Source organism: Platalea leucorodia (genome assembly GCF_965183815.1).
Source record: "Platalea leucorodia genome assembly, chromosome: 9".
Classification (NCBI taxonomy): Eukaryota; Metazoa; Chordata; class Aves; order Pelecaniformes; family Threskiornithidae; genus Platalea; species Platalea leucorodia.
In genome coordinates this window covers 38,213,702-38,241,469 of record NC_138831.1, presented here as the reverse complement: position 1 = coordinate 38,241,469, position 27,768 = coordinate 38,213,702, and the positions used below count along the sequence as shown (strand labels likewise).

The following is a 27,768-nucleotide window of genomic DNA, read 5'->3' as shown; positions in this document are numbered from 1 at the left end:
TCTTGTACCGCCTCCACCCGCCCTCCAGCCGGGACCCGCCAGCCTCCCTGCCCCAACACCCGCCGCGGCTCCCAGGAGGCCCTCTGGTAACGCGTGTAAATGCCAGCTCTCCCTCAACCAGACACAGCTTCGGGGGGCTGGAGCCGCAAGGCCGGCAGCCTTCGAGGCGCCGCACCGCGAAGGCCGCCCGTGGCCGGGGCGGCTGCGGAGCAGGGCCGGGCGGGAAGCAGAGGCGCACAGCGCGGCCTGAGGACACGCCTCGCCCCCTCCGCGGCTGCGTTTGGACCCCTGAGGCCCCGAGGCCGCCCGGTGTCTTACGAGAGGGCGGGAGCCGGGCCGCCCCGCACGCAGGCCGCGCCTCCCGCGGCCGCCCCGCCGCGGCGCCGCCCGGCCGGCGCAGGCGCGGTCCCCGGCGCAGGCGCGGTCCCCGGCGCGGCCGGACTACAGCTCCCGTCGTGCTCGGGGGCGGCGCGCGCGCGCGCGCGGGCGGGGCGCGGGGCTGCTGGTCGCGGCTGAGGGAGCTGGGTCGCTGCCGCCGCCCGGGTGAGTGGGGAGCGGGGGCCGGGGCCGGGGCCGGTCGGGCTGTGCCGGGCAGCCCTCGCGGGGTGCCGGGGAGGGCATGGCGGGGTGGGCGGCGGCGGGCGCAGCCCTCCGCCCGCTGCCACAGCGCGGCGGGAGCCCGGCGGGAGGGGCCGCGGCGGCGGGAGGAGGAAGAAGAAGGGGCTGGGTGGGCGCCCCTCCGCCCCGGACCGCAGCGGCTCAGCGGGGGCCCCCCGAGACCTCGGTCGGTTTTCCGGAGCGGGAAGGTTGGGGCTTCGTTACTGCGGGGCTGCAGGGCGCGGCGGGGGTTCGTGTTTTCGGTGGGAAACGGGCTCCCCAGCCGTGGGGTTTCCCCGCCGCTGGCAGTTACAGGGGTTCTGTGGGCTCAGGGCTGAGAGGAGCGGGTGGGGTCTCCGGGGGGGCCCTCAGGGACAGGGTATTGGTTAGTTTTTTAGCCAGCACCCAGCTTTGCTGTAAAACCCGAAAACTGTAACTTTAAAAACTTCGCCTGTAGATCTGGCTAGCATAACTCCTTCAGCTTGCTATCTGCGTGTCCTGCCGCTTGCAAAGCACGAAGGCGGCCTTCCCGCTGCACCCGCCGCCGGCGCAGGCTCCCTGCCCTGCAGCCGGCCCCCGCCCGCCGTGCGGGACGGCCCCGCCGAGGCCCCGGCGCTCCCCTGCACCCCGCCTTCCCCGCCCTCCTCAGCGTGTTGCACCGGAGCTCTCGGGATAAGCCTCGGAAAGCTGCCTGCCTGTTTCTTCGCGGGTAGGCGCAAGTTGCATTGAAAATAAGCGCTCCTCCGGAGAGGCTGCTGTATGCTTTAGATTCGCTATCTTATATCGAATGTATCTTCAGGATGAATGTTTTGCTACTGTGTCAGGTGCACAGAGCTTGAAATTTCTTCTACTGTCCCATTCTAGGATTTCTAAGTTTCACCACTGTTCTGTAATGGATACAAATACCTGAATGTTTCTATAAACATTGCATCTGATATTTCTTTTTGACTGAAAGGCTTGTAGGCAGTTCCTCTGGGAGGAGACACTGTGTATCAGTGTCTATGGGTGGTACATCTCTATTGAAGAAAATCCAGGTATTGTCTGAAAAAAATATGATGTCAAAACATCCCTCGTCCTGGCCGGTCAGTAACTCCCGACGCAGTGGTGCTGCCCTGTGTGTTGGGAGAGGGAATGGACAGCTACAGTGCAATTTCTGCTGGAGGAGCTTCTCGGGGCAGGCAGTACCTGTGGTAACTGGGATTTTTAGTTTATCCCAGCCTTGTATTTATTTGTGATCATAACACCTGCCCTGCAGCTAGTTTGATGAGCATGCCTGGAAGTGTCGTGGAGATGGATGTGCTGAAATGCCACCTCCCGTGCTGCCAAGGCTGCTGCTTCTGTGCCCCACGCAGCTTGCCGAATGCACGCTTTGGGGCTCCTGCCTCTGTCGCCTCTGCTATTGCCTGGGCTGGATGGGTAAGTCCATACAGCCCTGCAGCATGGGTTTTTACGACTGGTTTTCAAGAACAGGCACACAGGAGTAAGTTTTTATGGGGCAATGCCAACTTGGCAGCTTAGCCATCACTCAGAGCAGCCTGCTTGCAAGATAGCTGTGTCCTAGTTCTGTGCAGTTGTATACAGGACTTATAAAAGAGCAAGCGGGCTTTGTCTGGTTCCAGGTGCCCTCATATACAGAGGAAGAGCTGGCAGGAACTGGAAATACAGGTGTTTTCCTATTTCCTTCATCACGGAAGAATCTTCATGTCCATATAGTTACTCAGCAGTAGCTGTCTGTCCCATTCCACTCCCTGGGTTGCTGTATAGACAAATGTGAAGTTGGGGAAGCTCCACTTGCCATCTATAAAACTCAGTAAATTGTTTCTTTGAACAGAATGAAGCCTTGAGCTTGTTTTTAGCCCAGAATAGCTATTCCTTACTGCCTGGAAAACACAGTTTACCCTGACAAAAAGCATAGGCAAAGATGAGCTGCCACCTGCTGGCTCTGTAAAGCTTTGGGCTAGGGAATGCTGGTTTTCTGGGCAGGAGAACCTGATTTGGGTACCCTAGCCCAGGCTGGAGATTTGGAAGGCTCAGGTGGGCTCTTGAGAGCTTTCTGCTAAGAAAAGCAGGATTGGGCTGTTCAGCAGAGGTATCATACGGTGTTACAAAACCATCCTAAGGAACTTGCTAGTATTATGGTAATAATTGTATTTACTCATTTTTGTCCTAGCTTTGGTAAATAAAGATAGCTCTTTCAAGTGCAGCACATTCTTCATAAACAGTTCCGTATAATCTTGCACACTGGAAAATAAAATTGTTGCCGTCGTAGGGGTTCCCTGGGGAAGGGCTCAGATTAGGCTCCTCCAAGCAGCTGGGATGGTCTGGGGCCCTGACTGGTGCAGGAACGCTGACAGCCCTGTGAACCCCCCCTGCTCCAGACCGGGTTCACCCAGAGGCTGGGTGGAAGGAGGCTCCGAAGGAACAAATGAGATTAAAGTGAACTCTGCGAACGTGCTGGCCAAAACCAGCTTGGTTTGTTTTTCATGATGTCACTTCTATTTTAAAATCCAAGTTACCAAACCCATTTACAGTGGACTTTAACAAGACTGTGGTTTCCTGTGGGCAAGATATTTCTAAAGAGTTACTCCTGTTAGGGTCCCAAGAAATTATGTTCTGAAGTATAACAGAAATTTCTGGGGGGTGAATTTTTGAAAAAAAATTGGAAGCTAGCTATTTTTAGAATCTTGTGGTTTGTAAAAATACACTCTCAGATAGGAGAAAACAAAAATATTTTAACTTCTAGTTAAGAGGCATGTGAAAGTTGCTTGACAGTCTTTCAGAGGGTGATTCAGGTAATTATACAAATGGCATAAAGTAGAGTTACTGCTATCTTCTAATTTCTTTGGTTTTTCATTGATTTCTCAGGTGAAGGAATAATGGCAAGATTTTTGTCTTTGTGATGTCCAGCAGAATATCTTAATTTCTGATTTTTCAACTTTTCTGCTTAATAAACAGAGAATTTAAATTTGATTGATTGGAAGTGATGGCTTTGTTTCCATTTCCCCTAATGTTCCTTATGCGACTATGAAGTTGCTAGAGTGAAGAACCTAGTTCACCTTATAGTTATATACCTGAAAAAAGAATACAAGCCCTTTTGACTTTTAGCGTACGTAATGTTTCCATGGTAAAGCTAAGAAGGATACTTAGAAGAAAACTACCTCCACTCATCAAAAAAGTGCAAAGTATTTGCAAAGCCAAAATTGATGGTTACAGTTTTGACTATGGTTTTGCAGTGAGATGTGCCACAAATATTCACAGTCTAAATAACTGTGACTTCTAAAAACTTGTTACGCATGTATCTTTCTTTAACCTGCACTGCTACAGTGAGTGATGGAAAGCAAGTAGAGTACCAAATGCATTTAATGGGCAGTGAAGGGGCTTCTTAGATTAGATTAGGGCTTCAGCTGGCCTTTATGCCCTTTTTAGGCAATGAGAATTTCTGACACTGTGTTTTAAAACCTCATTTTTAGCACATTAAGTACAAGTGTCATATATGCTGTGGTTTCTTTTGTAGGGAATGTTTCTGAAAGTTGTTATCAAGCAGCCTGTATGTAGTACAGACATGCTAATTAGTGCTACCATCATAACTTTGTAAAGGTGTCTCAAGTTAAGTATGCTTTCATATTTTAAACAATACTTTTGATTGATAGGTATTAGAAAATGTGTCCAAAACTCTTTAAATTTAAATTTGCCAGGCCACATGTGATTCTCTTCCTCTTGCTGAAGTAAAGACTCAGTTACAGAAATAGTGGGCTTTTTGCTCTGCTGCTTTATTTTTCACTTTTTATGTGTGTGTGAACACTGTACCTCAGGATTTGAAATGGCTACTTTGATCATATTATAAAAACAAGTGAGGCTAAGAGCTATGACCTGAACTTTAATTAATGTATTATAAAGGATGAGTAGTTTTCCAATGTAAAACATACCAATGCAGTAAATAAAAGGTAATTAATTCTGGGTGACAGCATTTTACAGCAATTCATGGAGAGGAAATACAGCCTACACGAATGTCATGTGTGGTTATGCAGTGCTACTTCTCCGTCAGAGTAAGTCTGCAGTAGGCTGCCTATTCTGCTCCTTATAATTACCCCTTAAAACTACACCTTTTAATATTTGAATGCAAATGGGCATGCAGAAATGTGGGAAATAGCAGCGTGTTGATGTAGGATTCAGAAGGTGCAGCCTGGTCACAGACAATGCTGTGTAATTGGCTGCAGGAAATGTTTTTCTCTTATGATAGCGTGTAATGGCTTAAACTGTAAGGAAGGGGAAAAACATTAAGGCTCTAGGAATGAGAAGGTTGCATGCAGATTGCGCGGCCCCTGCTGCAGCTATCAGCTAATTGTCCTTCAGCTGTTATGCACCTGGAGAAACAAAACCCACGAGACCATGAAAGCTGTCGGAGGTGGCACGCTAGACCATAGAGACACGCCTTTGGTTACTTTGGGAACACGGCTGTGAAAAACATAGGTGTGCTACCCTCTGCATTTTCTGCAGCCGTTAAACTCTGATGTTCTCAACTCTGTGGCCTCTTGCAAAAGGTCCAAGCTCTTCCAACATGATTGGTTTTGAGTTCAGAGGAAGCCAGACACCATTCTTTTGATGTAATTTACCATGAAATTGAGAATTCCTCCTGGTTTTTGTTATGTTCGAGAGAACTTTACCTAAGTTGGTAGTTCAGCTTTGGAATTATGTCCTATCGATGTCAGCTATGGTTTACAAGTAAGCTCTAGTGTTTATATCAGTAATATTTTTTTAAAAGCAGACATTCTGAAAATAGCTGTAAATATATTCCTCATTCAGGTGTAGATGTTGGTAGGAACTGAAAATTTACTGTTCCTGCAAAGGCAATTGTTAAAACCGGATTTACTTTAGAGGTAAACTTGACTGAATGGCATGGATGAACCTTTACGTGCTCATGTCTGTCTGTTCAGTGTCTCTGAATTAAAGTATCACCGTACGTAACTGTGACGGCCAGGGAGACCTTTCTTGATGTAAACAACTGAGGTGAAGGGATTCCGTAAGCAGGATTCCATGGTATAGCATGTATATACGGCCCTTCTTTTACTTAAAAGGCAATAACTTTAAATTGATCTGTTTTTAAAATACAGTATAAGTGCAGGTTTGAAGCACTGCAGTTAGTATATGTGATGTGAGCATCTGAACTGGAATGTGGGCTATTAGAGAACAAATAATGTTTGCTGTATGTCTGATCTCTGTGTCGCATATTTCTATAGGGCCACAAAAGGGGTTAGGGAGGCTAATGAGCCTGAATGTAGGGATCTAGCTTTTGCTCCCCAAATATATTACGGACACTCTTGCTCACTTACAGAGAGTCATTCAAGTTAACTTTTTTGTGTGTGTGCTCAACTTGAAGCACAAATCTGGGTGAACAAAAGGAGAATCCCAGAACTTCTTACAGAAAAATGAGCGAAACCAACTTGTCTGCTTCAACAATGTAGTGATTAACTGTTTGTTTTTTCCAAGCCAAATGCTCAAAAATTGTGACTGTTAGAAAAAACGTTCCCTGTGCTCTCCTTGTCCGTGAGAAGTACTATATAGACTGTACATCTTTTGAAGGACCTCAATTTCCTCTAAGTCTAATATTTAGTGAGCAGGTATGCAGTCTGTTCTGTATTTTTTTTTTTTTTTTTGGTAGTAGGATTGACTGGAGTGCTGCTACTTGGGAGCTGTATTCCCTAAGCCTTTCATCAGGGTATTTTAATTTTCCTCAGACAGAACAGGATGTTACTTCAATGGTAGTGCTATAATTAACTCAGAGGCAAACTTCCTTTGTTCCCTCTGTAGGTAATACACAGGGATATGAGTCAGTAATAACCAATTAACTTGTTTGTAGTGAAGTTCTCCTTCACTGATCTCCAATAGCAGCAGCAGCAACAACAATAAATGTAAATCATCTTAACTCTTTTTGACTGCAGTATCTGTAAAAACCAATGGCGTTAAGCTGGACTCATAAATACTAGGTATAATTGGTATCTCCTCCCTCCCACCCCACTGCCTGCCCCGCTCTGTGGGTATTATTGATGGAAAAGAGCATGGCAGGACAGGATTCCTGTCAGTGAAGAAGCAAGGTGTAGACGCCTTCCAAGCGCTCTGTCTGTCATAGAGTAACACATAGATATGAATACTGCATGAAAAAGCTTTCCTTTCAGAGCTGTATTGGGAGGTTGAAGATGCTTTGTAGTTGGGATGTTTACCTTACCTATGGTTGTTTTCTTTTTAAAACTTTTTTTTTTTATAGATCTGGTTAAGAATAAGGCTTGGGTTTTGAAGTGTTTGAGCAACTTGCTACTGCCCAAGTCATGACGCTCCCATTTCGAAAGGACTTGGACAAGTACAAAGATCTCGATGAGGATGAAATTCTTGGCAAACTTTCGGAAGAAGAACTGAAACAACTGGAAACTGTTTTGGATGATCTTGACCCTGAGGTAGGTATTAGCCAAGAGAAGTTTTTTTTTTCCTTTCATTTGTTCAGAAACTAGTCTGAAATAAATTGACACTCTTTTTTTCACTTGAACAATATACTTCTGGGCAGAGCTTTTTCCTAGTCTGCTAATGATCTTATTTACAGATATATATGTGTATATAATGTGTCAACTGTTTATTTCCTGTTTGCAACATGAATGCAACTGCAGTAGAGGAAAACAGAAGAAAGGATTGTCAGGAGGAGTTTTCTGGGATTTATTTATAAATAAAAATTGCTCTTATTCTGTTCTTGAAAAGAAAGTTTATTTAGAAACGCTTGTTTAACTTTTTTGTTTTCCAGTGTGGTCTGGTAAACAGACCTTTTGCACCCATTTTTATTTTGTTACTTCTACTGTTGGAGTTTGATGGGAGAGGGAGGGTGCTAACCTCTTCTAAAGATTCTTGGTCCTGTATCTGGTAGCCTATGTCTGTTCCTGTCCTTGTGCTGACTTTGCAAAGAGGAGGCAAATAATTACTCAGCTCCTGAATGATTATGTCAGCATGGGGTACTGAATAAGGAATATTTTACCTTTCTGTTATAAAGAGCTGAGTTATGCCCTCTACTGATACTGTAGCTATTGTCAGAGTCTAAGACCTGTGTTGGCTTTGGCTTTATAGACATTTTAACAGAGGAGAACTGGCAAAAGTGATTGGTTGTCTTTTATGGTAGTCTGAGTTTCTATACATTCTGTTCTTTCCATACTAATATCCTCTTTTTTTTTTTTTTTTTTTTCTCCTTTTCTGTAGCTGAAATACCTTGATGATAGCAAAAAAGCACCCCACCTTGAGCGAGGTCAAAAGTAGAAATGCTCTGTGTTAAATGCCAGACAATAGTATAGGCAGTTTTCTTAAAGACTTAGAAACACATGGATGTAAGTGATGGAGGAAGCAGCCTTCTTGCCGAATGTCTAAACTCTAAATAGCTGAGTTTTATTTACTACTACTCATTTAAACAGTGTTCGTTCTAGAAAAGAAATGCAAAGTAACTAGCAAGTGTAGTGCTGGGATCTATTGTACTTAAAGAATTGCTTCAGTCCTATTCAGAGTGCAGCGTGCTCTATTTTTAATTATATTCTTGGTATCTAAAGAATAGATTACCTTGCATCCCTCCCTGCCCCCAAAATAAGGAACTTGGCAAGGGATCAGAGATTGCCTAAAAAGGATGATGTATTAGGTTTGAACCTTGGGGAGAGGGAGAAGGAAGAGGGAAATGAAACTAAACAAGTGTTCACTCAGACTTTCTAAGCTGTACCTGTTTGCTCCATTTTGTTTTGCAGAATGCACTTCTGCCTGCAGGCTTCCGACAGAAAGACCAGACTGCTAAAAAGGCTTCAGGTCCTTTTGACAGGGAACGACTCCTTGCATATTTGGAGAAGCAGGCTCTTGAGCACAAAGACAGGGAAGACTATGTGCCTTTTACAAGAGAAAAGAAAGGTAACACCACCCTTTCCGGTGTAGGTGGTTATGAAATCTCTGAAGTGGACTAGCCAGAACTACTGTGAACCAAAGTTTATTGAAGCACTGGCAGCTTTAATGCTTTTTAACTCGCAGCGTTTCCAAACGAGTGCTACTGTGCAGAGGCAGGATGCTTCCTGTTCAAGCATTTTGTGGCGCTGGGGCTGGCGTGCTGTTTGCATGTAGCACAGGAAGGAAATAAGACTCAAAGATTTTATCAAAGATTGCGAAGTTCTGATGGGGATGGTGTCCTCAAAGTAAGAGCTACCCCTGATTTGTGTCAAAAATAACAAATGCTGTCGTTGTGCCTGGGGCTTATGCCCTGTGGTGCCGAGTACAGACAGTAATGTTTATAATACTACATTGAATTTTAAAAATAGCAGTAGGTTGATATCATGGTGGATGCTCACTGATGTTCAAAGACTCTGTAGGCTGTCAAGGCCAGGCAAGTTGTGTGTGCAATCATGTTGTCTTTCTAGTATCCTTACTGAGAGATTTAATAAGATTGCATAATTATTATTAAATAATTACATAGTTAACATCACAAGAAGCTTTGAAATCTGGCGGTGGTTTGTGGTCTAAAACCCATGGAAACATTGACCCAATGAGTGGACACATTATTAAAGCCTGGGTTTTTAAATTTTTGTTTTGGATCTAGTCTTCTCATTTACTTGCTGGGAAGCATTTTCCTTTTCAGGAGAAAATTAAAAAAGAATGTGCATCTTAAATGTTGTAAGAATAGATTCCCCCCCCCCCCCAACAAGTGTTCCCAAATTTGTTGTGCCTTACTAAGCACTATTGGTAGGGACAAAAACTCCCCATCCTGTGCTGGTCACGTAGGCATAGAAGGAGGCTTTTAGCTGTTGCCTCGGTGTTTGTGCACACTTGTGAATCCTAGCTTGTCTGAACCTTCCCCAGCAGCAGGGCAGATCTGCTGCAGTAAGACTTCAGTAAATTGTTTTATAAGTTGTATTCCAGCTGCCCAAGATGAACAGGCTCCTCTTTTCTTAAGGGTTTGAAACCTTTTAATTCTACTTAATTCTCTGGTGTGAATCATTGCTTATTTCAGACTTGAGTCTTCATTCATCTGCTCAGTTTGTATATGTGATTGTGGTGTATATTCAGTGAAAATTTCGTTGGGGATATTTGCATTTTCTCTGCCTGTACCAGATAGCTGTTACTTGACAATGTTGGTCTCTCTTTTTCTTTTCCTTGGAGTAATAGAGAGGTTGTGACTTTATAATGTGCCACACTGTATATGATGTACTACTTCCTTAATATACCGTGTTTTGCCTTATTTGTGTAGTTTAACACCACTTTTGTTGAGAGATGATAACTGTGACACTCCTGTGCTGACAGGAGAATGGGAGTTTGCTGACTGAATCTGTAAGAGTACCTGAGTTAAGGATAACGCCATGTATTGAATGTAGAAGGCAGTCAAAGGTACCTATAGCAGCAGTCCTCTTATGGTACCTCCGCTGCTGGGAAGTACCTCTTGATCCCGTGTTTGGCTGTGTTGATGTGCTGCTGCTGCCTCCCCTGTTCTGCTTGTTGCCTGATGTATTTGCTAGTATGTGTTGGAGACAGCCTAATGGTTTAACGTGATTGAGTTCAAGTATATTTGGGCCTCGTAGCTGGTTTGGGGAATCCCTTGCAGCCCGGCTAGCTTGTACACCACGCCTTCAGGATGTGAGTGTGGCTGGGCACGGAGGATTTGCTCTAGTTAGTACTTCTTTTTCTACTGAGTACTAGTACTTCATTCAGATAGGTGGTTCTTTAAAGTCAGCTTATGTATACGTGCACACAGCAAAACTATTTGTTTGGGTAGATAAAATCTGTGAGAATCATGTAGAAAACCAGAAGGGTCCAGCTGTAATGCAGATCTTGGTTAAGAAAGATCAAATGTCATTTCCTTTATGTAATAAAGTATTACTAAATAGCAGTCTGTCTGGATGTTGCAATGTGTCATACCAGTTTAGTTAGTAAAATTTCCTGTATCTTCTAAAAAAAAAAAAAAAAAAGAGTTGCTATGTAATAACTTTTTCTACCATTTATTTTAGTACCAAAGAAGAAGAGAAAATAATATGAAAAATGAAATGTAGCTTACTTTCATCAAAACTAAAAATGTAGAAACAAATGTTCAGTATGGAAATTCACGCTCTGTTAAATGGGCGGGAGGAGGCAAGAAGGCTAAGCTCATTTTGTAGTAGGTGAGGGATAACCTTTTTTTTTCCCCTCATGAAAATGTTATGGTTCAGCTTTGAGTTGCTGCCATGTTTGTGACCATTTTGCACAAAAATGGCAAACCTCTGTAACTTAATCTTTTAAATCAAGAAATCATGATCTTTATCTAGATGTAAAACTTGGAAAGGGAGTGGAGCAAAACTTAATACTTTTGTAGGATGTTTTTTATCTAGAGAGAGTTCTGATCCTAATGTGCTTTTCTTTAATATTAAAAAAAAACTCAAATGACTAAGCTGGCTTATAATTTTTCTCTTTGGCTAGATAAATTTGTTATGGAGAAATGCTAACAAATTGTGGAATAGGGGTAGGTGAAAATCTTGCTTGATTATCCTGTTAATTCAGAAGAAAATTGACAATCGTAAATGTCAGATCTAGAGGTTTTGCGGGGAGAGAGATAGACTGGAGTTGCAGCTGTTTTCTTGGTGCCTTTTTTGTGGGTCGGGCTTTGCTAAAATATCTCTGTGTGCCTAGCTGGTCTCATTGCTCTAATGTGGTCTAATTATTCATTTCATGGAGTAAGAAGGGGAAAAATCTATCCTTCTCTTTCTCTTTCCTTTTTCTATTTTAGTAGAACTGATGTCCTGCATGGTGATTTGGCCTGCAGGCTTATCAAAGAAGTTTACCTTGGATTAATTTTAAACATCCTGGCTTGCTACAGATTCTGGCAACCTTGTTTCCCTACTACAGTGTAAAGGAAAATCCTCTCTTCCAGTTGTCCTAAGTAGCCCATTTTGGGGGAACATGTTATTAAAACAACATTGCATCTCTCTCACTGATAGATGATGTGATTTTGCCAAATCTTTGGAACGTTTTTTTGTTGTGTGCTACGAAATGTGGAAGATCTGAAATCATGTAGTGTCCTGATGTAGTGAGATGAACAATGCTAAAGAAATGTGAAGCTTAACAATCTCTAAATTATATTCTATTGCGTCTTTCCAATGCCTGATTTTGTTTCTAAAAGCATCCTTAAAAACATACTTTCTTTTTAAACACGATTTAATGACTTAAGTCACATTCTGTTCTAATTAAATGTTGAACCATATAGTAAACCATTGTTCAAGATATTCATGAGAGCAATGTGGTAATAATTTCAACAAAACTAGCTTTGTCTCAATCTGTGTACGTAAGTACGTCATAAAGATTTTACAAGGCATACTGCAAGGAGAAGGATCTCTCATCTAAACAGCGAAGCAAGGCTTCAGCACTGGAGTCTGTTGCCCTCGAGCGTGTTCCACACATCTGACCAATGCTCTTGGAACAGCAAAAGATGAGAATTATTGCACCTGAGATAAAAATATATCTAACATCAGTACTGTATTTTGTGCTGTACAGTGCAAGGCATTAGCAAATTATTATGTAAACTAAGCTTTGCATTTCTAGCCTTTGCACTCTCCTAATCATGGCTTTCTCTTCCAACTCTCCCTCTGCATTCCTGCCGGGGTATGTTTGTTCTAGGTAGATTTGCATTTCATGTAACTTCTGCTTTAATGTTATGGGTTTGTTTGTTTGGTTTTTTTTTAACCCTGCTCTGTCACCCAGAAAATATTGTTAGGCCGAAACTAGTCACCTGGCTAGAGCTCTTTGGGTGCTGCCCTGCTCAGTTGTTGCTCTAGATCACCATTTGCTTCAGCTGCAGCAGGATTTGGGATGCTGTGTTCTCTGTTTGCCTTTCAGTCACTGGTCTTTAAAGGAAGTGTTACATGTTGTAAAATGAAGGCAGTATCCTGTAGGAGCTTTGGAGAAACTTGTCGAATTGACATTCTCCATATAAGACCACTAGAACAAAATAACATGTGATATTCTACCCTTAATGTAAAACAGTTTTCTAACTCGCTGCTATGTGCTCTGTAATCAAATAATGAGTAACAGTACTGTTTCTACAGTAAGACATTGAGGAAGCCACTTGTAGGTTGAATTAAAAAAATCAGTATCAAATTGTGCTTACAAGTGAATTGATGAACCTAAGTTCGTCACATGGTAAGAACTGGTGATTGAATTGCGGATTATATCCATTTCTGCATTGATGAAGCTTTAAGGAACATAAGATGTAAGGAATACATCAGATGTTGCTAGTTCTTCTTCATGAAGTCACTGATGAGACAAGCTTGTATTCAGTTGTCCTCAGGTGACACTTGATTCCTTTTCTGCAGAGTACTGCAAAGTAGATTTTAGACTTTCTTCTGATCTGCAAGTTGTGGCTGCTTGCTGTCACTAGCATGGGGGTGGGGCGGCGGGATATGTGAGAATAGTACCAGCAATATGCAGTGCATGGCCACGCTGGACACACCTGATTTCTGCAAGATTTTCAGTCCCACCTTAGATACTGTGAGTCTGTGTATGAAACGTCTAGGGCACTTCAACAGACATCATCCAATGTTTTGCCTTTTGAGCAACGCAATTGTGTGGAACTTGGAACTGAAAGTTCATTCTGTAGCAAAGAAAGCTTGTGAATTAATCCTGGGACGTGCATCATTTAACATGTTAGCTAAAAGCATAGAAGACCTGAATGTATAATTATTACAGAAATCGTGGACATCTCTGAAATTTGCCTCTTCGTGTTGTATTGCTTAATCTTTGCAGTATCCTTGTTGGCTGAAAAGGAGGATGTCATGTTCCTTCATGTGATCAAATCCCTGCTATTTGGAAATGTTCCACTTGAGGGCCGAGAAAGCTATTCATCTCATGGGCTGCACAGATGTGTAGTTTGTTTGGGTTTTGTTGGGGTTTTGGGGGGGTTTTTTGGTTTGTTTTTTTTTTTTTTTTTTTTTTTTTTTTTTAATAAAAAGCTTACATTAGTAAGGGGGGAAGGGAATTGCCAAACTGACTTGGCAGCAGGCCTTGAGTTAGATCATTGTCCCCAGAGACACAGGGGTCTTAGCCTTTTTGAAGTAAGTTCGTTACTAGAAGTGGGGAGTAGGGAAGGACCTGCTTTCGTACGTGCATTATAAACTTCTCAACTCTGGGCGAGGATGAGATGAAGCCAATGAATGAGAGATTATATACACAAGGGTGTGACCTGTTTTATAACAAAAACTGCTCCTGACCCAGTTCATGTCTGGAGTTGACTGCATTGAACATTTCTGGAGGGGAGCAGCTTTTAACATTTTTGCTTTAATAAAGTCTGAATATACTTTTTTTTAGGTTATCTTAAGAGTCAGGCATGTATGGATAAATTTAGTCTTACTCTTAGGAAGCAAATGTTTAGAACCAGAAGTTCCTAACCTATGAATTTAAGAATTACTTAAAGTAACATCAGGAAAAGTAGTTGTTCTTTGTGGGTACTGTGTGATGAACCAGGCAGGAGGCTGATCTAGGCTGAAACACATTTTTACAAAGTTGCTTTTGAGATCAGCTTGCTTCTCCCACTTGCTGCCTGCTGCACGGATGCTGCAAATAGGATGACGTGAACAAAGGCTCAGGTGCTCAAATCGCACTTTCCTTCTCTTCTGCTTCCTTGGATTCTGAAATCCTCACTTTTTTTACTAGTCTATTACTGAGGGAAAACAATGCAAACATAGCTAATGAAAGGCTTTAGATCATGTGTATGCTCTTCAGAGTGTTTCATGGGTTAATGAAAACCTCATCAAACATTCTCGTATCTCTTCTGAAAATTACAATTTAAGTTGAAAGTTACTCTCTCCCCAGTAGGTGACACCGGTAAAATAAAATGGGGGTAGAAAGGTACTGTATCAATTATATCAAAATAATCTTAAACATTTACTGCCTAAGCCTTCAATTTACGAAGGTTTTCTTTTAATCCTGAATCACCACAAACATAGTTTCTGCTGCACTGTCCATCAAACCCGAGGTATGGGTGGTAATGCATGTCAGCTGCTTTCAGCTACTGTTCGTAGTCAGTACAGTTATGTAAGGAGATTTATTTTCTGCTTCTAAATATGGATAATGACCATTTATACAACTTTCCAAAGAGATAGCAACCCAGGAACAAAAATACTGTGTTGCTAGCAACAGATCTTGATCATCAGACTGTGTTGTCAGAGAAAAACCTGGTACGCTTTGCAATCTGTGCTAGTGGTAATGCATTAAGTTCCTTTAAAAAGAAAATGAACCACAAGCTATTGTAATCTAGGATGGGAATTTGGAGAGAGAGAAAAGGTGGATGGATTTTGTTATGCCTGTGCCTGCTGTGGGACACAGGAGCTGACTTCAGGCATTGCCTCCCACAAGTGGTGAAAGCAAAATCCCTCTGTGTTGGAATTTCCCAGAAGTAAAACTGACACATCCCTATAAAGCCTCTTGTCACTGGGAGATATTTAAAAATGCTAAACTTAGTCTTAGTCCAAACATGTAACAAGATACATTTGTATGCAGTATGAGGAAGAAAAAAATCTTAGGCTTCTGCCCAGCTGGTCTGATTTTGGTGCATGGTGGATTGTCATCGTGTAATTGGGATGAGCTAGTATGATTTGTGTAAATGTTTTTTAGCTATGAATATGGAAGAGGGTAGGTTCCTGAATTAGCACTGCGTCTTCATAGGAAGGTTATCGACACCACTGCCTACGCGAGGAAATAACGAAAGGAAGCTGGGACCCCTGTCCCACAGCTCTGTCTGCTGGTAGCTCAGGCAGCTTGGGAAGTTTGAAAAACTTTGAATAACTGTTAACATTAGATTCACAGTTTTCTAGTTGTGAATTACTTCTGTCAAATGCATCAGTATTTACCATGATAATTTGTCCTGAACCTAAGCACCCCTTACCTCTCATGGGTTCTTACCTAGTGGTAGACTTCTTTGTTCTGAAAGGCCAATTCTAAATCATTAAAATCTGAACTGTTTTCAGAGTAACTGTTAGAATAGCTTTCTCATACTCTGATTTCTTACCCTAACTTTTCAGCTGAAGATAGATGCAGGAATTATGCTAACCACACAGGCTATTTATAATGCATGTCTCCTAAAATAACTTTTCCCATTACCCATCTGTAATGACTAAAAAGTTGGTGCAGAATGTGATATTACTACTGCTCCTTTTCCTATTGATTCTTCTGTGACCTTTCTAAGCATCATTTTAGAAAATAGTGTCATTGGCAGAGAAATCTATTATCTTGGTTTGTGCTGTTCACAAACCATGGTTTTGTCAAGCAGCTCGGGCATCTCCTTTTTTTACTTCAAAATTGAGTTAACGTCTGAAATCAGAAATGTCGTGTATGCTGTAAAACTGCAGTGAATACTCAGGTCTGTGATTTCAGATGATTCTTTGATATTCTATTTCTCTGACATTCAGATTACAGTTCTGCCTGTGACCTTTCTCCCTTGAGAGGATATCAGTCATCGTTCTCTAGCGATACTAAATTTTCCTTACAGGCACTTTTTCTAGGCTGTTTAAAATGTATAATGGAGGCTTATAATTTACTTTCTAATACTTAGGAGAAACAAATAAGATTGGAGTCATGATACAGACTCCTGAAAATTGGGAATAAGTAATGTTATATTCCTGCTTATGCTCTTTCATCATCTCTGACTTTCAAAAACAAACAGAAGAAACGCCATTCCTTTATGTTGTCCTTGGTGCTCTTCTCAGGGTTTACTAAATGTAATATGTATTCCTTAAGTACAGAAAAGTTTAAATATAAGTAGCTATATAATACAAAGTAACATCAGACTTTTCATTTTCTTTACTCCAGGGAAAATATTTATCCCCAAGCAAAAGCCTGTACAGTCTTATACAGAAGAAAAATTCTCTCTGGATCCAGAACTGGAGGAAGCCTTGACCAGTGCCACAGACACAGAATTAGGTGACCTTGCAGGTTAGTTTTTTTGAAGTATGAATGGGCTGGTGCATATTTAGACAAGAAAGATCTATAATTAATGTGGTAGTGTGTTTGTTACCTGAAGTGTGACTATATGAAGTTGTAGTCATGATAGAAACTAGGATATCTTATATGCCAGTTTGGTTGTAGTGTAGCATCTTTGTTAATTTGTGATAATTTATAGGAAGGTAGATTATTTTGGCCTGCATAAGATAGCTGATTTTCAAACTCAAAACCTTTAAGTTCATTCCTCAGACTGGCTGTTTTTTGTTGCGTACACTACTGCTTTTGCTTGCATATAAGAATGTGTTGCTATGTGCCTGTATTCTTAAAGATTCAGTCAAGAATTTTGTGACTGAACTGCACTTTTAACTTTGATGCTTGAACCTGGTGAGGTCAAAGCTTTCTAAGATGTGAAAGCCAACTAAAAAGTCTATAATTAAATTTTTTTCTACTTTTCTTTAAATTATTAAGAGATAGGATGGCTTATTGTACTGATAACTGGTTGTTTTACAAACATCAGTTCTTTTCATTTAAAGGAACTCTGCATCTGAGCTGAATTATTCCAGAATAGTAGAATTCTTTTTTTTGCTTTTTCTTCTTTTACAGCTATACTGGGAATGTCCAACTTGATAACAAACAATCAGTTCTGTGATGTAGTAGGAGGCAGTAATGGGATTGACAAAGACAGCTTCTCAAGTAAGTGTATACGCGAGTGCTAGATAAATGAGTTCTTTGTACTGCACACAGTTACTATAGCATTAACTATTTTCTGTTGCACTAGCATTCTTTATAGACTATTCAGTCTTGAATTGGAAATGTGCATGTCTAGAACATTACTAATTGAGTTCTGGCAAGAGTGGAATTAAAATATATCTATGTACACTAAAATCTATTCTGCAGTTAATTCACTTGGGGGGGTACAAGTAGGCATAAACATGCATTTGTGTGTTGGTTTTTAGGTTTCATGTTTGTGTTTGTAATGCAACTCCTATGTGCTTTCTGAAAAAAGCTGGTGTGCAAGAAAAGCAGAAAGGCTGAGGACCTTTGGAAAAGAATTGAAATTTATGAAAATATGGTCAGGAGAGGATGGTGTGCTTTTTGGATGGGGGAGAGACGTAAAGACGGACGAAATGATCTTTAAATACAGTAAATATTTAGTTTGTGTATCACTTATTCCCAGTGAATGTGTGTGACCTGTTTGATTACAATTAAATGCCTTTTCAGATATAGTGAAAGGTGAAAAAATGTTGCCTGTTTTTGATGAACCGCCAAATCCCACAAATGTGGAGGAGACACTGCAAAGGATTAAAGATAATGATTCCCGTCTTGTTGAAGTTAATCTAAATAACATTAAGGTAATTACCTGACGTCTGCAGTAAATATGCTGCTTTTTCTCAGTAGAAGACACTTTAAGTTGTAAAACTCTACAAGAGAGCACGATAGGCTTATTTTAAGTACAGCAGCCTTTCTGCTAAATGTTGCAGTGTGTGTAATCTCAGAAACCTGGAGCTAAACCAATAAGCCATCTTGTTTTCTTTTGCCAAATGTGTATTTAAAAAGTCTTAGATTTTCTTACTGCCAGGCCAGATTTCTGTTGCTGCCAAGTTGGTGGCAGTTCCAGCAGATCCCCATCATGGAGTTAACTCCTGCTTTGAATCCTTTGTCCTTGATGAAGCAGTGTGCTCTCACTTACTGCTATTGCAAACAAAGTGATATTTGTACCTGACATCCTTCTGAGTCTTGTAGAGAAGAGCTGTCGGCAATTAGGGCAGCTTCTGCTCATAAGTGCAACAGTTGTGTTTTTAAACATGATTAAAACTTTTGTATATTTGCATGAAAGAAAACGGAACTATAGCACTTCTGACTTACAGTGCAGACAGCAGTGACAGGCTGCTAGCTACAGCCTTGCTAGCAGCCTAGGCTATTTGTTGCCCTTACTAAAGGAAGAAAATAAAATACATGGTATAAGAATATTGTACGATAGAGAAATGCTAGCCAAAATAAATGCCTAAAAAGGCAACAGAACAAAATTTCTGGTATAATAGACTAAGAAATTTGCTACCCTAATTAATTACCTAAAATTATTCCTTTTAAGCTTTGCTGCTACTACATGGTAAAAATTGTCAAACTATAAATTGGCAAATTCTATTCTTAATAGAACACAGAGAATGAAATGCTAATGGTCTCACCAGTTTAAAGCTCTAAATCTTTTTATATTTGTGAGAGATTAATTTGATGCTGATAGTTAGCAGAATGTTCAGTTCATGTAAATTTTGCTCAGTAACAGTTCCAAGTCAGCTAAATATTTTTTAACACTTCTATTGTGGCAGTGGCATCAATGTAGTAAAGATGACTTTGCTTTATAGAATTGGTGACTCTAATAGCCATTGCATCTTACATATTGCTTTGCTACACATGTAGGCCTTTACTTTCAGACTGCTGGAGACCAGTGATAGTTAATATTATAGTACATTTTGCTGTAAAGAGAATAAGATAATGGAAGAAGTTGGGGGGGAGGGGATAAACTTGTGTATCTCAAGAGAGTGAAATGCTATTTTTAATTCAAGAACATACCAATTCCAACGCTGAAAGAATTTGCAAAAGCCTTAGAAACCAACACGCATGTGAAGAATTTTAGCCTTGCAGCCACCCGAAGCAATGATCCCGTTGCTGTTGTAAGTACTCTTGCTAATGTGCTGAAGTGGGGTACAAGGGAAGTTAGGATGGAAAGGCAATGGTAAGGGATTGAACTGAATCCTGTTTAAATATTTAAGAATGAAAATGATTAAATTCTGTTACACTGTGAAGTATGTTTTCTTTAACAAACCTTTGTTGTATTGAAGTTGGTAAATGATTACTAGTTGACTAATATGCAGCAATGCATCAGATGTATGAGATGAGTAAGAATTCTTTTTTTCCAATCCCTTCCCCCAATTTTTCATTTTCCTAACCTCCTTCCTATTTTTCTTTCTTTCCAAATTCTTTAGTTCCTGATATTCATTCCACAAGCCAATAGTATATTCAAAATTAACTTTAAAAGAAGCACATCTGAGGACTGAAAAAGCTCATAATCTTTTTCAACTAACTAGAGTTTTAGTTGAAGAAAGTTGTAAAATACCTGTTTCTCTGATCTCCCTGCTACCAAAGCTTAGCTTAAAGCATTGGCATATAAAGCATAATATTAGTCAAGGTATCTAGTTTGACACAACTGATACTGAAGTATTTATCATCCGGTCCTGTTTTTCCTATGTTGAATCAAAAGCAGTATCTTATTTATTTGCAAATAAAGAGGTTAGAAAACAGCAATAACTGTTTTGGCAGGCAATCCTTTGCATTTGTTTTAATTTCAAATTAGAAAGAAAAATAGTTTGAAAAACTCCATTAATGAACAAATGAACATTTGAAAGCTTTGTTTTGGGTCAATTAACAAGTTCCTTTTCAGCAGAACTGAAACATTTGTAATAAAAAAAATCTATAAAGGCTTGTTTTCTCAGGTGTGGTTTTGTTGGGTTTTTTTGCATTGTGACTTGAAACAAAAAAAGTAAAGGTTATGATTTTTATGACAGTAAACCCCAGCAGTTACCTATTCTTGTTTTCTTCTCTTCTCAGAAATAAGATCAGGTATATGCCATTTCCGTAAGAGTGCTTTTAGCTACATGCTGGTACTGTGCTTAGAGCTTTGAATTTTACCTCTTCCTACCAAATCTGTAGACACAAGCATTTTGAAAGTCAGATCCCTTGTTTACAAATTAACCATATCTAATTCTCCTTTCAGTTGACTAATGCCCTTTCTTTGGCCTTTACTTAGTAGCTTGCATTACTCGTATGCTGTGAGGGCTTACAAAATGGAATTGGTCCAATATGCTAATTTCAGACAATTTATATTCCGTGTAGCTTTTTAGTTTGTAACAAGAGAAAGACAGGCCCTTTCTTGACTAAATACTATTAAAAAAGGGAATGTAGATAATGCCTCGTTGAAGACTCACTTCAGTCTCAAATAGTAAGTGAAAACTTGCAAAGTTACACCATGCATCTGTGAACTTGTTGCTCCTACTGAACTAGTTAGTGGAAATGGTTATCGCTGTGTCCTATGATGTACTGCAGCAAAATTTAAAACTTTAATGATGCTTTCTTGCATTCAAAGGCTCTTGCAGATATGCTGAGAGTAAACACAAAATTAAGAAGTTTAAACATAGAATCAAACTTCATCACTGGAGTTGGAATTTTGGCACTGGTCGATGCACTGAAAGACAATGAAACATTGACAGAGATCAAAATTGATAATCAGGTAAGTGAGGTGGTGGTGATATCATAATTAAAATCAATCTATCCTAGTTGACTGAGTATTTTTAGAAGGTAGCTTGTGATAAACTTTCCAAAATATTTTACTTTTAAATATTAACCCCTTGAATGATTGTCCTTAAGAGTCTCAGAAGCATCCAGTTGAAGCTGATTCCTAGTCACTTCTGTGCTTGCTTGTGCTTTAAAGTGTACAAACGTATTTTATGACCTCCCGCCTTTTAGATTAATGAAAATGAAGCTAAGTGTTATTGACTAATATGATGAAAGTATTCTGATCTCTTTTAGGGTGAATACGCATAAGCTCTGTTGTCTTTGTGTACCTTTTATTTTAACAGAGGCAGCAGCTGGGCACAGTTGCAGAAGTAGAAATTGCCAAGATGCTTGAAGAAAACACCAAGATCCTCAAATTTGGATACCATTTCACACAACAGGGACCTCGAGCCAGGGCAGCAGCAGCTATCACAAAAAATAATGATTTGGGTAAGACCTGTCAGTAGAGAGTGACTATTAAATGAATGTGTGTGTGTGTGGCACAGGTTTTAAAGGTGTCTGTGTTTTCTGCTTTTCTGTTGACATGATGAGGATAGCAAAATATGAGTAGATCAGTTTCAGATTTCGCCTGTGCTTTACTCCTACTCTTCCATTGCTGCTTGATGTTCTCCTTTTATTTTGGTGTATGAGTTGAGGATTTTTAGCATAGTCTAGAACAAGAACATGCAAATTCCGCATGACTTGTGGCAAAGGGAGGGAAAATAATAGTTTTTATCAGTTTTATTCGGATAAGATTAATCGTTTCTTTAAAAGCAATACTTGAAATTAATAGTGCAGGATGCCTTCTTCAGTGCCAGTACACCCAGTCTCATATGGGTCGCTTGAGCAAGGAAACCGAACGTGCTGTCATGTGCAGAGGCTGGGACTGGGTCATCTCTTCCCTTATGGTTCTGTTCATGCACAGGTACCTTCCCTGCCTCTCTTAAAGGCAGGTGGTAGCAGTGGCATCTTTTTTTTGCTGCAGTAAGTTTTGTTGGAGCTCATCTGTTAGAATCCTAACTAAATGGACCAGCAGAAAATTGGCTAATAATGAGCATGTGAGTGGAAATTGTTTGTATAATAATGTCAAATACTTGAAGCTCTCAACAAGATAATGTGGTCCATCTATTTAAATAGAACTACATTTTAAAACTCCATTTAATTAACTTTCTCGGCTTTAGATGCTTTGTGGTAAGGATTACACATCTCATCACTGTGAAAACAGGCGAGGCAGTTTAGTAGTAGTAGCTCAGGAATACATTAGAGGGAATGACATAGGGAATTGGAATTTGGTTTAAAGATCTGCTTCCCCTCTGAGTAAAGTTTAAAGTGGAGGAGAACATCTCTGAAAGAGATGGAGGAGGAGTAACAGAATAGAGCACAGACAGAAGAAAGGCACTCAGACACTGCATAACTGTTTCTCAAAATAGATTCTAAATCAGTTATTCTTATTTTTTCGTCATAATGCTTCAGGTGTCTCTTTACTTTCTTTTAAGGTTTCTCTTTTCACCAGTTCTCATTTTAGTGTTTGACTGTTGGAAATCTATGTTTCTATTGATATCTTGCCTTTTTTTCTTTGCTTTCTTAGTCTGGAGTATGCGAGTAAAAGTTTCTGCAAATACCTTTTCATCTCTCCAGCCCTGAAGCTACAGAGACAGGTTACTCTGAATACCCAGTTGGGTATTGAGCACTGAAAACTGAGGTGTTCGAAGTCTCTCATTTCTGTCTTTGTACGTTTCTTCTAAAAAAATAGTCTACATCTTCTTTCTCCCTTGTTTACACTGTGTTGTACTACTTCCCTTTTCTTTGTCTGAAACTGTGTACATGTTGCTTTTAACTGCATGCTTGGAGAAGTCTAAGGTTGAAAACTTCCATCTGTTCTTGCAATTTGATGAAAGCAGGTATGCATTACTTCTGTCCCTGATGAAAACTGCTTGGATTCAAACAGAGATAAGTCTATGAGTTACTCTCAAACTGAGCAACAGATTGGCTTTGTGAAGAGTAACATTCTAGTGTGATCCTATTCTGATTCTTTCTTTAGACTGTATCTAAAGCATTTCTTGAGACGGGAAGAGGGACAGGAAACAAAACAGCTTTCCCTTTGTTATTTTGATCTGAAGGTAAAGAAAATCAACTCAAATTGCAAAACTACATAATTTCCAGTGAGTGGATTTGAGAACAGAATCACTTCCTCCTTATATAGATGTGCTTGCTCCACTTTTTTAAACAAAATGGAGGTGCCCTACATAATTTCTAAGACCCTTAGCCTCATTTGTTATGTCTGCACAGAAAAGGAAAACACAAATTGATAGGGGAAAAAGAAAATATAAATTAAAAATACTACAAATATTGAGCAAAACTCCAGTCACTCAGTCAATCTTGCATATTCTAAGTCTAAACAGCATGTGAGCTTTTAGTGATTTTATTCACAAATTTTTGTTGCTCTTGCATTTTCTGACAACTGAATATTTTTTTTATTAACAAGTGGAATATTTTAGGCTATTGAATGTCACATCTTTTTTTGCAAAGTGGATAAATCATATTAGATATACTGTGAAACTTCCATACTGTTTCTTTTGAAGCCATGTAAACTTAATTCTCCACCACTAGAAAACTGCAATGTAAAAAAGGAGTACTGGCTAAATCTGCTTACCAAACATAAAATGATTAATGTTTCCCACAAGTCTCTCCTCACAAGTATTTGAAGCTGTTCATGAATAATGCAATAAGCACTGCTAAAGCATAAGCTTAAAATGATGGATAATACTAAGTGTTAGTTACCTTAAGTTGTACTATGTGAAACTTTATGCGGCAAAGTAACCGTTGATGTTGTAGAAATACGAAAAGTAGCTACAACGATAAAATAGTAAAAACTTTTCTTTCTTTCTTTCTTTCTTGTTACAGTGCGCAAGAGAAGGGTTGAAGGAGACAACTAGCAGATCTTGTGAAAACTGTGCGGCAATTTCAAGGGTCGTCAAGGCACATGCATCACCGTGGGCTTTGGCAATCTTGGACTACATTTACCTGGGTTAGAAGGGAAAAGACTGGAAACCCTATTCCTTTTAAAGCAAAGCTATATTAATAATCTGCTGGTATGCATCATGTTTTTCAGATTGAGACACAGTAACTGCACCAGTCTCTGTATCATAGTTTTTGATTTTTTTTTTTTAAGAATCTTTTTGTATTTCAAGACTTTGGCTGTGCTTTCTACTACAAATGTAATTGCAAATCAATGGTATAATTGTCTGTAGTCAAAGAATGGGACATTCAAGATCATGGGGCAGATAATGACCCAATTGAAATGTTTGTTAGAAAATGTGGGGGTGCTTATTTACGTGGAGGGGTGCGTATATTCTTGAAAACAATGTGTTAGTGATAAAGGATTCTTCACACAACAGTTGGACTCATTGTGTAGAGCTGTTCAGCCTTGTTCATATGCACTGAAGAGAAATCTTTCACAGCTATCTTATTTGTAATTCTACTTTTTTATTTTTTTATTAGTTCTTGATACTGTGATTAAGTTTAAAGACATCCCATTAAATCAAACACAAATAAATTGGCTAAGGACTTCTCCCAAGAGATTTGAGGGACTAATAAGAAAGTGGAAGCCTTGCAAAAAAAAAAAAAAAAGTATGAGCTTTGCAAAATGACGTTTTTTCTATTGCACCTAAATCCTTGAAGTCTTTTTCAAAAGGTCCCGTAACTGTATCTTGCTCTGTATCTAAACTGGATATGTGTTTAGATCAATTTCATGTGTTCATCAGCATTATTTAGTTTATATTCTTTGTTTAAAAATCCTTATTTACATTCATAAGTATTGATTTCTCTAGAAGTAGTGGACATGCATTTGTTAAATTCTGCATAATTCTGTACCGGAAAAGCAGCCTTAACTGTAGAACCACTGTCCTAAGTTGTTGGCAAATGGAAAAATCCTTTTTTTCAAGCTGTTGTATTAAGCTATTAGTAATTCATATAAATCTATCACTTCTTAATAAAACAATGAAGTAACACTTTTAAGAAAGGATTTTTCTATTCTACTTATGTCTTGGTGTTGAAACACTACATAAGACATGCAGAAATTAACCAATATGCAGTGTCAAATCTGTATGGTATAATGATCATTAAAGTATTTAAAGTTCTATAAGCAAACTAATAAGGCAACAAGAATCACTTCAACTTCTGTACATAATCACAGTAGACTTCTTTAAAATAATATGAAAATCCAGAGGCTTTTTGGTGTAGGTCTGTTTGGACTGTACTGTACTAGTTTGCTCAATGTTGTCATGAGATCATAAACTCAGAAAAATGTTCTAAAGGACTGCTCAGCTATATTTATAGCAACAGAGAATTCAACTGACAACTGTTTTCATCAAAGGATCATAATATGGTGAGCATTTTAGGTATAGAAAACATATTGGACTGAGATTTTTGCATCAGGTTGTATATACTATAAAAATTTAACAGAGCAACTCTCTGACACTCTGCCCATGTTGTAATTTGCTGCAAATCTTGTTTTGGATCTTTAAAGACAGACTTTATTCCGGAGGTGACTTTGAATTTTACTGCAACTGTACAGAGAATTTTAAACTATAGTGCCTTCAATGAGGATGTATATAACTGGTTTATACTTGTGGAAGAACATTTTTTTCCTATTTCAAAATCAGCCTTTTATTATAATTACAAATAAATGTGTGCTCTGAAAAGCAAGATGGAATTAATTCTGTTAAAACCAAAGACTATACATACTGTAACTTCGAAACAACTACAAGCGATCTGACTAGTAATAAAAAGGGCTTCTTTTGGTTTTGGCTTTTGTAAATTTTCAAGAACTTTTTAGGTTTTGAAATTGAAGTTCTTACATAGTATGCATAGTCATGAGTTAAGTGTCTTTTTATGGACAATGCTGTATAAACATGGCCAAAGCATGTCATGTGCTGAGTTGCCTAAAGCTGTACTTTACTTTTTATTTGCTAGGCACCGTAATAATTTTGTGTCAAAAAAACAGGCTGTAATGTCTTCCTTCATTTGTTGAAGGGCTGCATGTTCATGGAATCTGTTCACGTATTGTGATTCTATGATGATTTGTTTTATCATTATCTAACAAGATTAGGCAGTTATCTCCTACTTGAAGATGAAGGAGAAAAATGAAAGGGTGGATTATGGAAATAATAGCCCAAATCCCTTCCTTACTTTATTAAATCAAGTTTAGCTGCTTAATGATTTATATTCCAATCAAAGGCAGGGCCTCTTAAGTTGCAACTCTCAGGTGTCCTGTCACAGATGGTAGTAGTGGACCTTACTAATTGGTTTAGCTCTGTAGACAGCAGCTAAGGACTTGACTGCTTGTTGGCACTGTCAGGACAGGTATCTGACAGGCTGGGCATAGAAAACTAGGGTTTGTGTTTTTTTTTTTCAACCAAAAGGGTTTGGCCCTCCAAACTGTTGCAAGAGATTTGGAGTGGTGCATGGAACAGTTACAGCAATCACTTTTGTGCCTACAATGTGTATCGTTCTTGGAATAAATGAAGGAATTCAGTCTGTAGCCAGGAATCATAAACAGTCTCAACAAGCAAAGTGAACACTCTGATGTAATGCTATCAAGTGTAGTGAGATCTTGTGTATGACTTCATTATTTTTGAGTGCAAAAGTGGTATTACTTTGATAGCCAGCTACCGTAAACACAAGGTCTTTTCTCCAAAAAAGGTGATACTTTTTTCTTCTTGATTATTTTTCAGGCTTAATGCAGAAGTCAAATGACCGCATATGTTGATTCTGTTGGTTCCAAGCTAAGCATGGAAACATAGCCTATATTCCAAAGCAATTATCTATTTACTGTTGTATTTTAAAGAAATAGCCTCATTCTCTCTACAGCCTGAGTAATACTGTTTGTATGCGACAAACGAGCAAGTGTTCAATTTAAATTTCCATTGAGGAAACATGAATTGAGTGTTTTAGCGTATCAGCACTATATGCTGTCAGGTTGTAAACCAGTAAAAGTTTTTGATGATTAAAGTACTGTATTCCTGTTGTGGTTTTGGGCGTGGGTTGGTTCGTTTGGTTGGCTTGTTTGTTTTTTTAAATAGTATGCTGACTTGCCTGAAGTTGAGCCATGCGTTTATGGGAAACCATTACTCTTCCAGTAGGACGGTGAGTGACCAAACGGCACTTCTGGAAGTAAAGGGCTGCTGCTGTGGAACTCGACTTTCACACAGCAGGCAGCAGAAGGATGTGTAAGAGCCCATGAAAGCAGAGGGCGCGTATTGCCACGCCTGTTCAATCCGCCCCAGCACGTAAAGCAGGGGCGGGTGGGAGGCCGGGCTGCTTTGTGCAGCATTATTTCAGCCACATGGGAAGGTGCAGAGGTAAAGACAAACACGTTACGATCCCTTTCTTGGACTCGGTGGAGAGGAGTCTCCTGCCTGCCTCCGCTGAGCCTGCCGTGTCTCACCTGCAGAAACGCGGGTGGGCCGAGCTCATCCCCCCGTCAGCGTGGGTGGCGAAGAGGCAGGAGCCCGGCCTAATAACAGCGCGGTCTGTGAGCACGGAACCGATGGAGAACTTGGATTTGAACGAGACGCCAGCGGAGCGGGCCGACCTGTGCTCCGCAAGCGCTAGCAGAGGAGCTGAACGGGAGCGACGCACGGCGCGGTGCCGCGGGTGGCCGGCCAGCGGGGGGGCCAGCGCCTGCAGGCCGCGCGCCGCCGGCCCCGCTCCAGCCCGCCCCGGGCCCTGACAGACCCCGCACCCGGGACTCCGTCACTTATTTCTCACAACGCCGCTCTCTGCGGTGATAAACCGTGCCCGGTTCCTCGGGGGGGGGGGGCGTGTCGCAGCCACCGCCCGGCTGGCTGCCACCGCCGGCAGCGGAGCCCGCTGGCCTCGGCT

At 40.3% G+C, this 27,768-nt stretch overlaps 1 protein-coding gene across 4 annotated transcripts; it reads left to right on the top strand.

The window, feature by feature from the left end:
• On the top strand, window positions 1-26,868 carry LOC309595388 (tropomodulin-3-like). Of its 4 annotated transcripts, none has more exons than XM_082322263.1 (10): window positions 1-86; window positions 6,860-7,046; window positions 8,361-8,517; window positions 16,423-16,545; window positions 17,158-17,247; window positions 17,776-17,906; window positions 19,119-19,226; window positions 20,696-20,839; window positions 21,189-21,333; window positions 23,788-26,868. In XM_082322263.1, exons 2-10 carry the CDS (start codon window positions 6,921-6,923, stop codon window positions 23,817-23,819), a joined length of 1,056 nt encoding a protein of 351 aa, XP_082178389.1. In that variant the 5' UTR covers window positions 1-86; window positions 6,860-6,920; the 3' UTR covers window positions 23,820-26,868. The 4 variants fall into 4 exon arrangements, with proteins under 4 accessions (XP_082178389.1, XP_082178386.1, XP_082178387.1 ...); XM_082322260.1 differs by lacking the exon at window positions 1-86 and adding an exon at window positions 459-543; XM_082322261.1 differs by lacking the exon at window positions 1-86 and adding an exon at window positions 787-806.
• The last annotated feature ends 900 nt before the right edge of the window (window positions 26,869-27,768 follow it).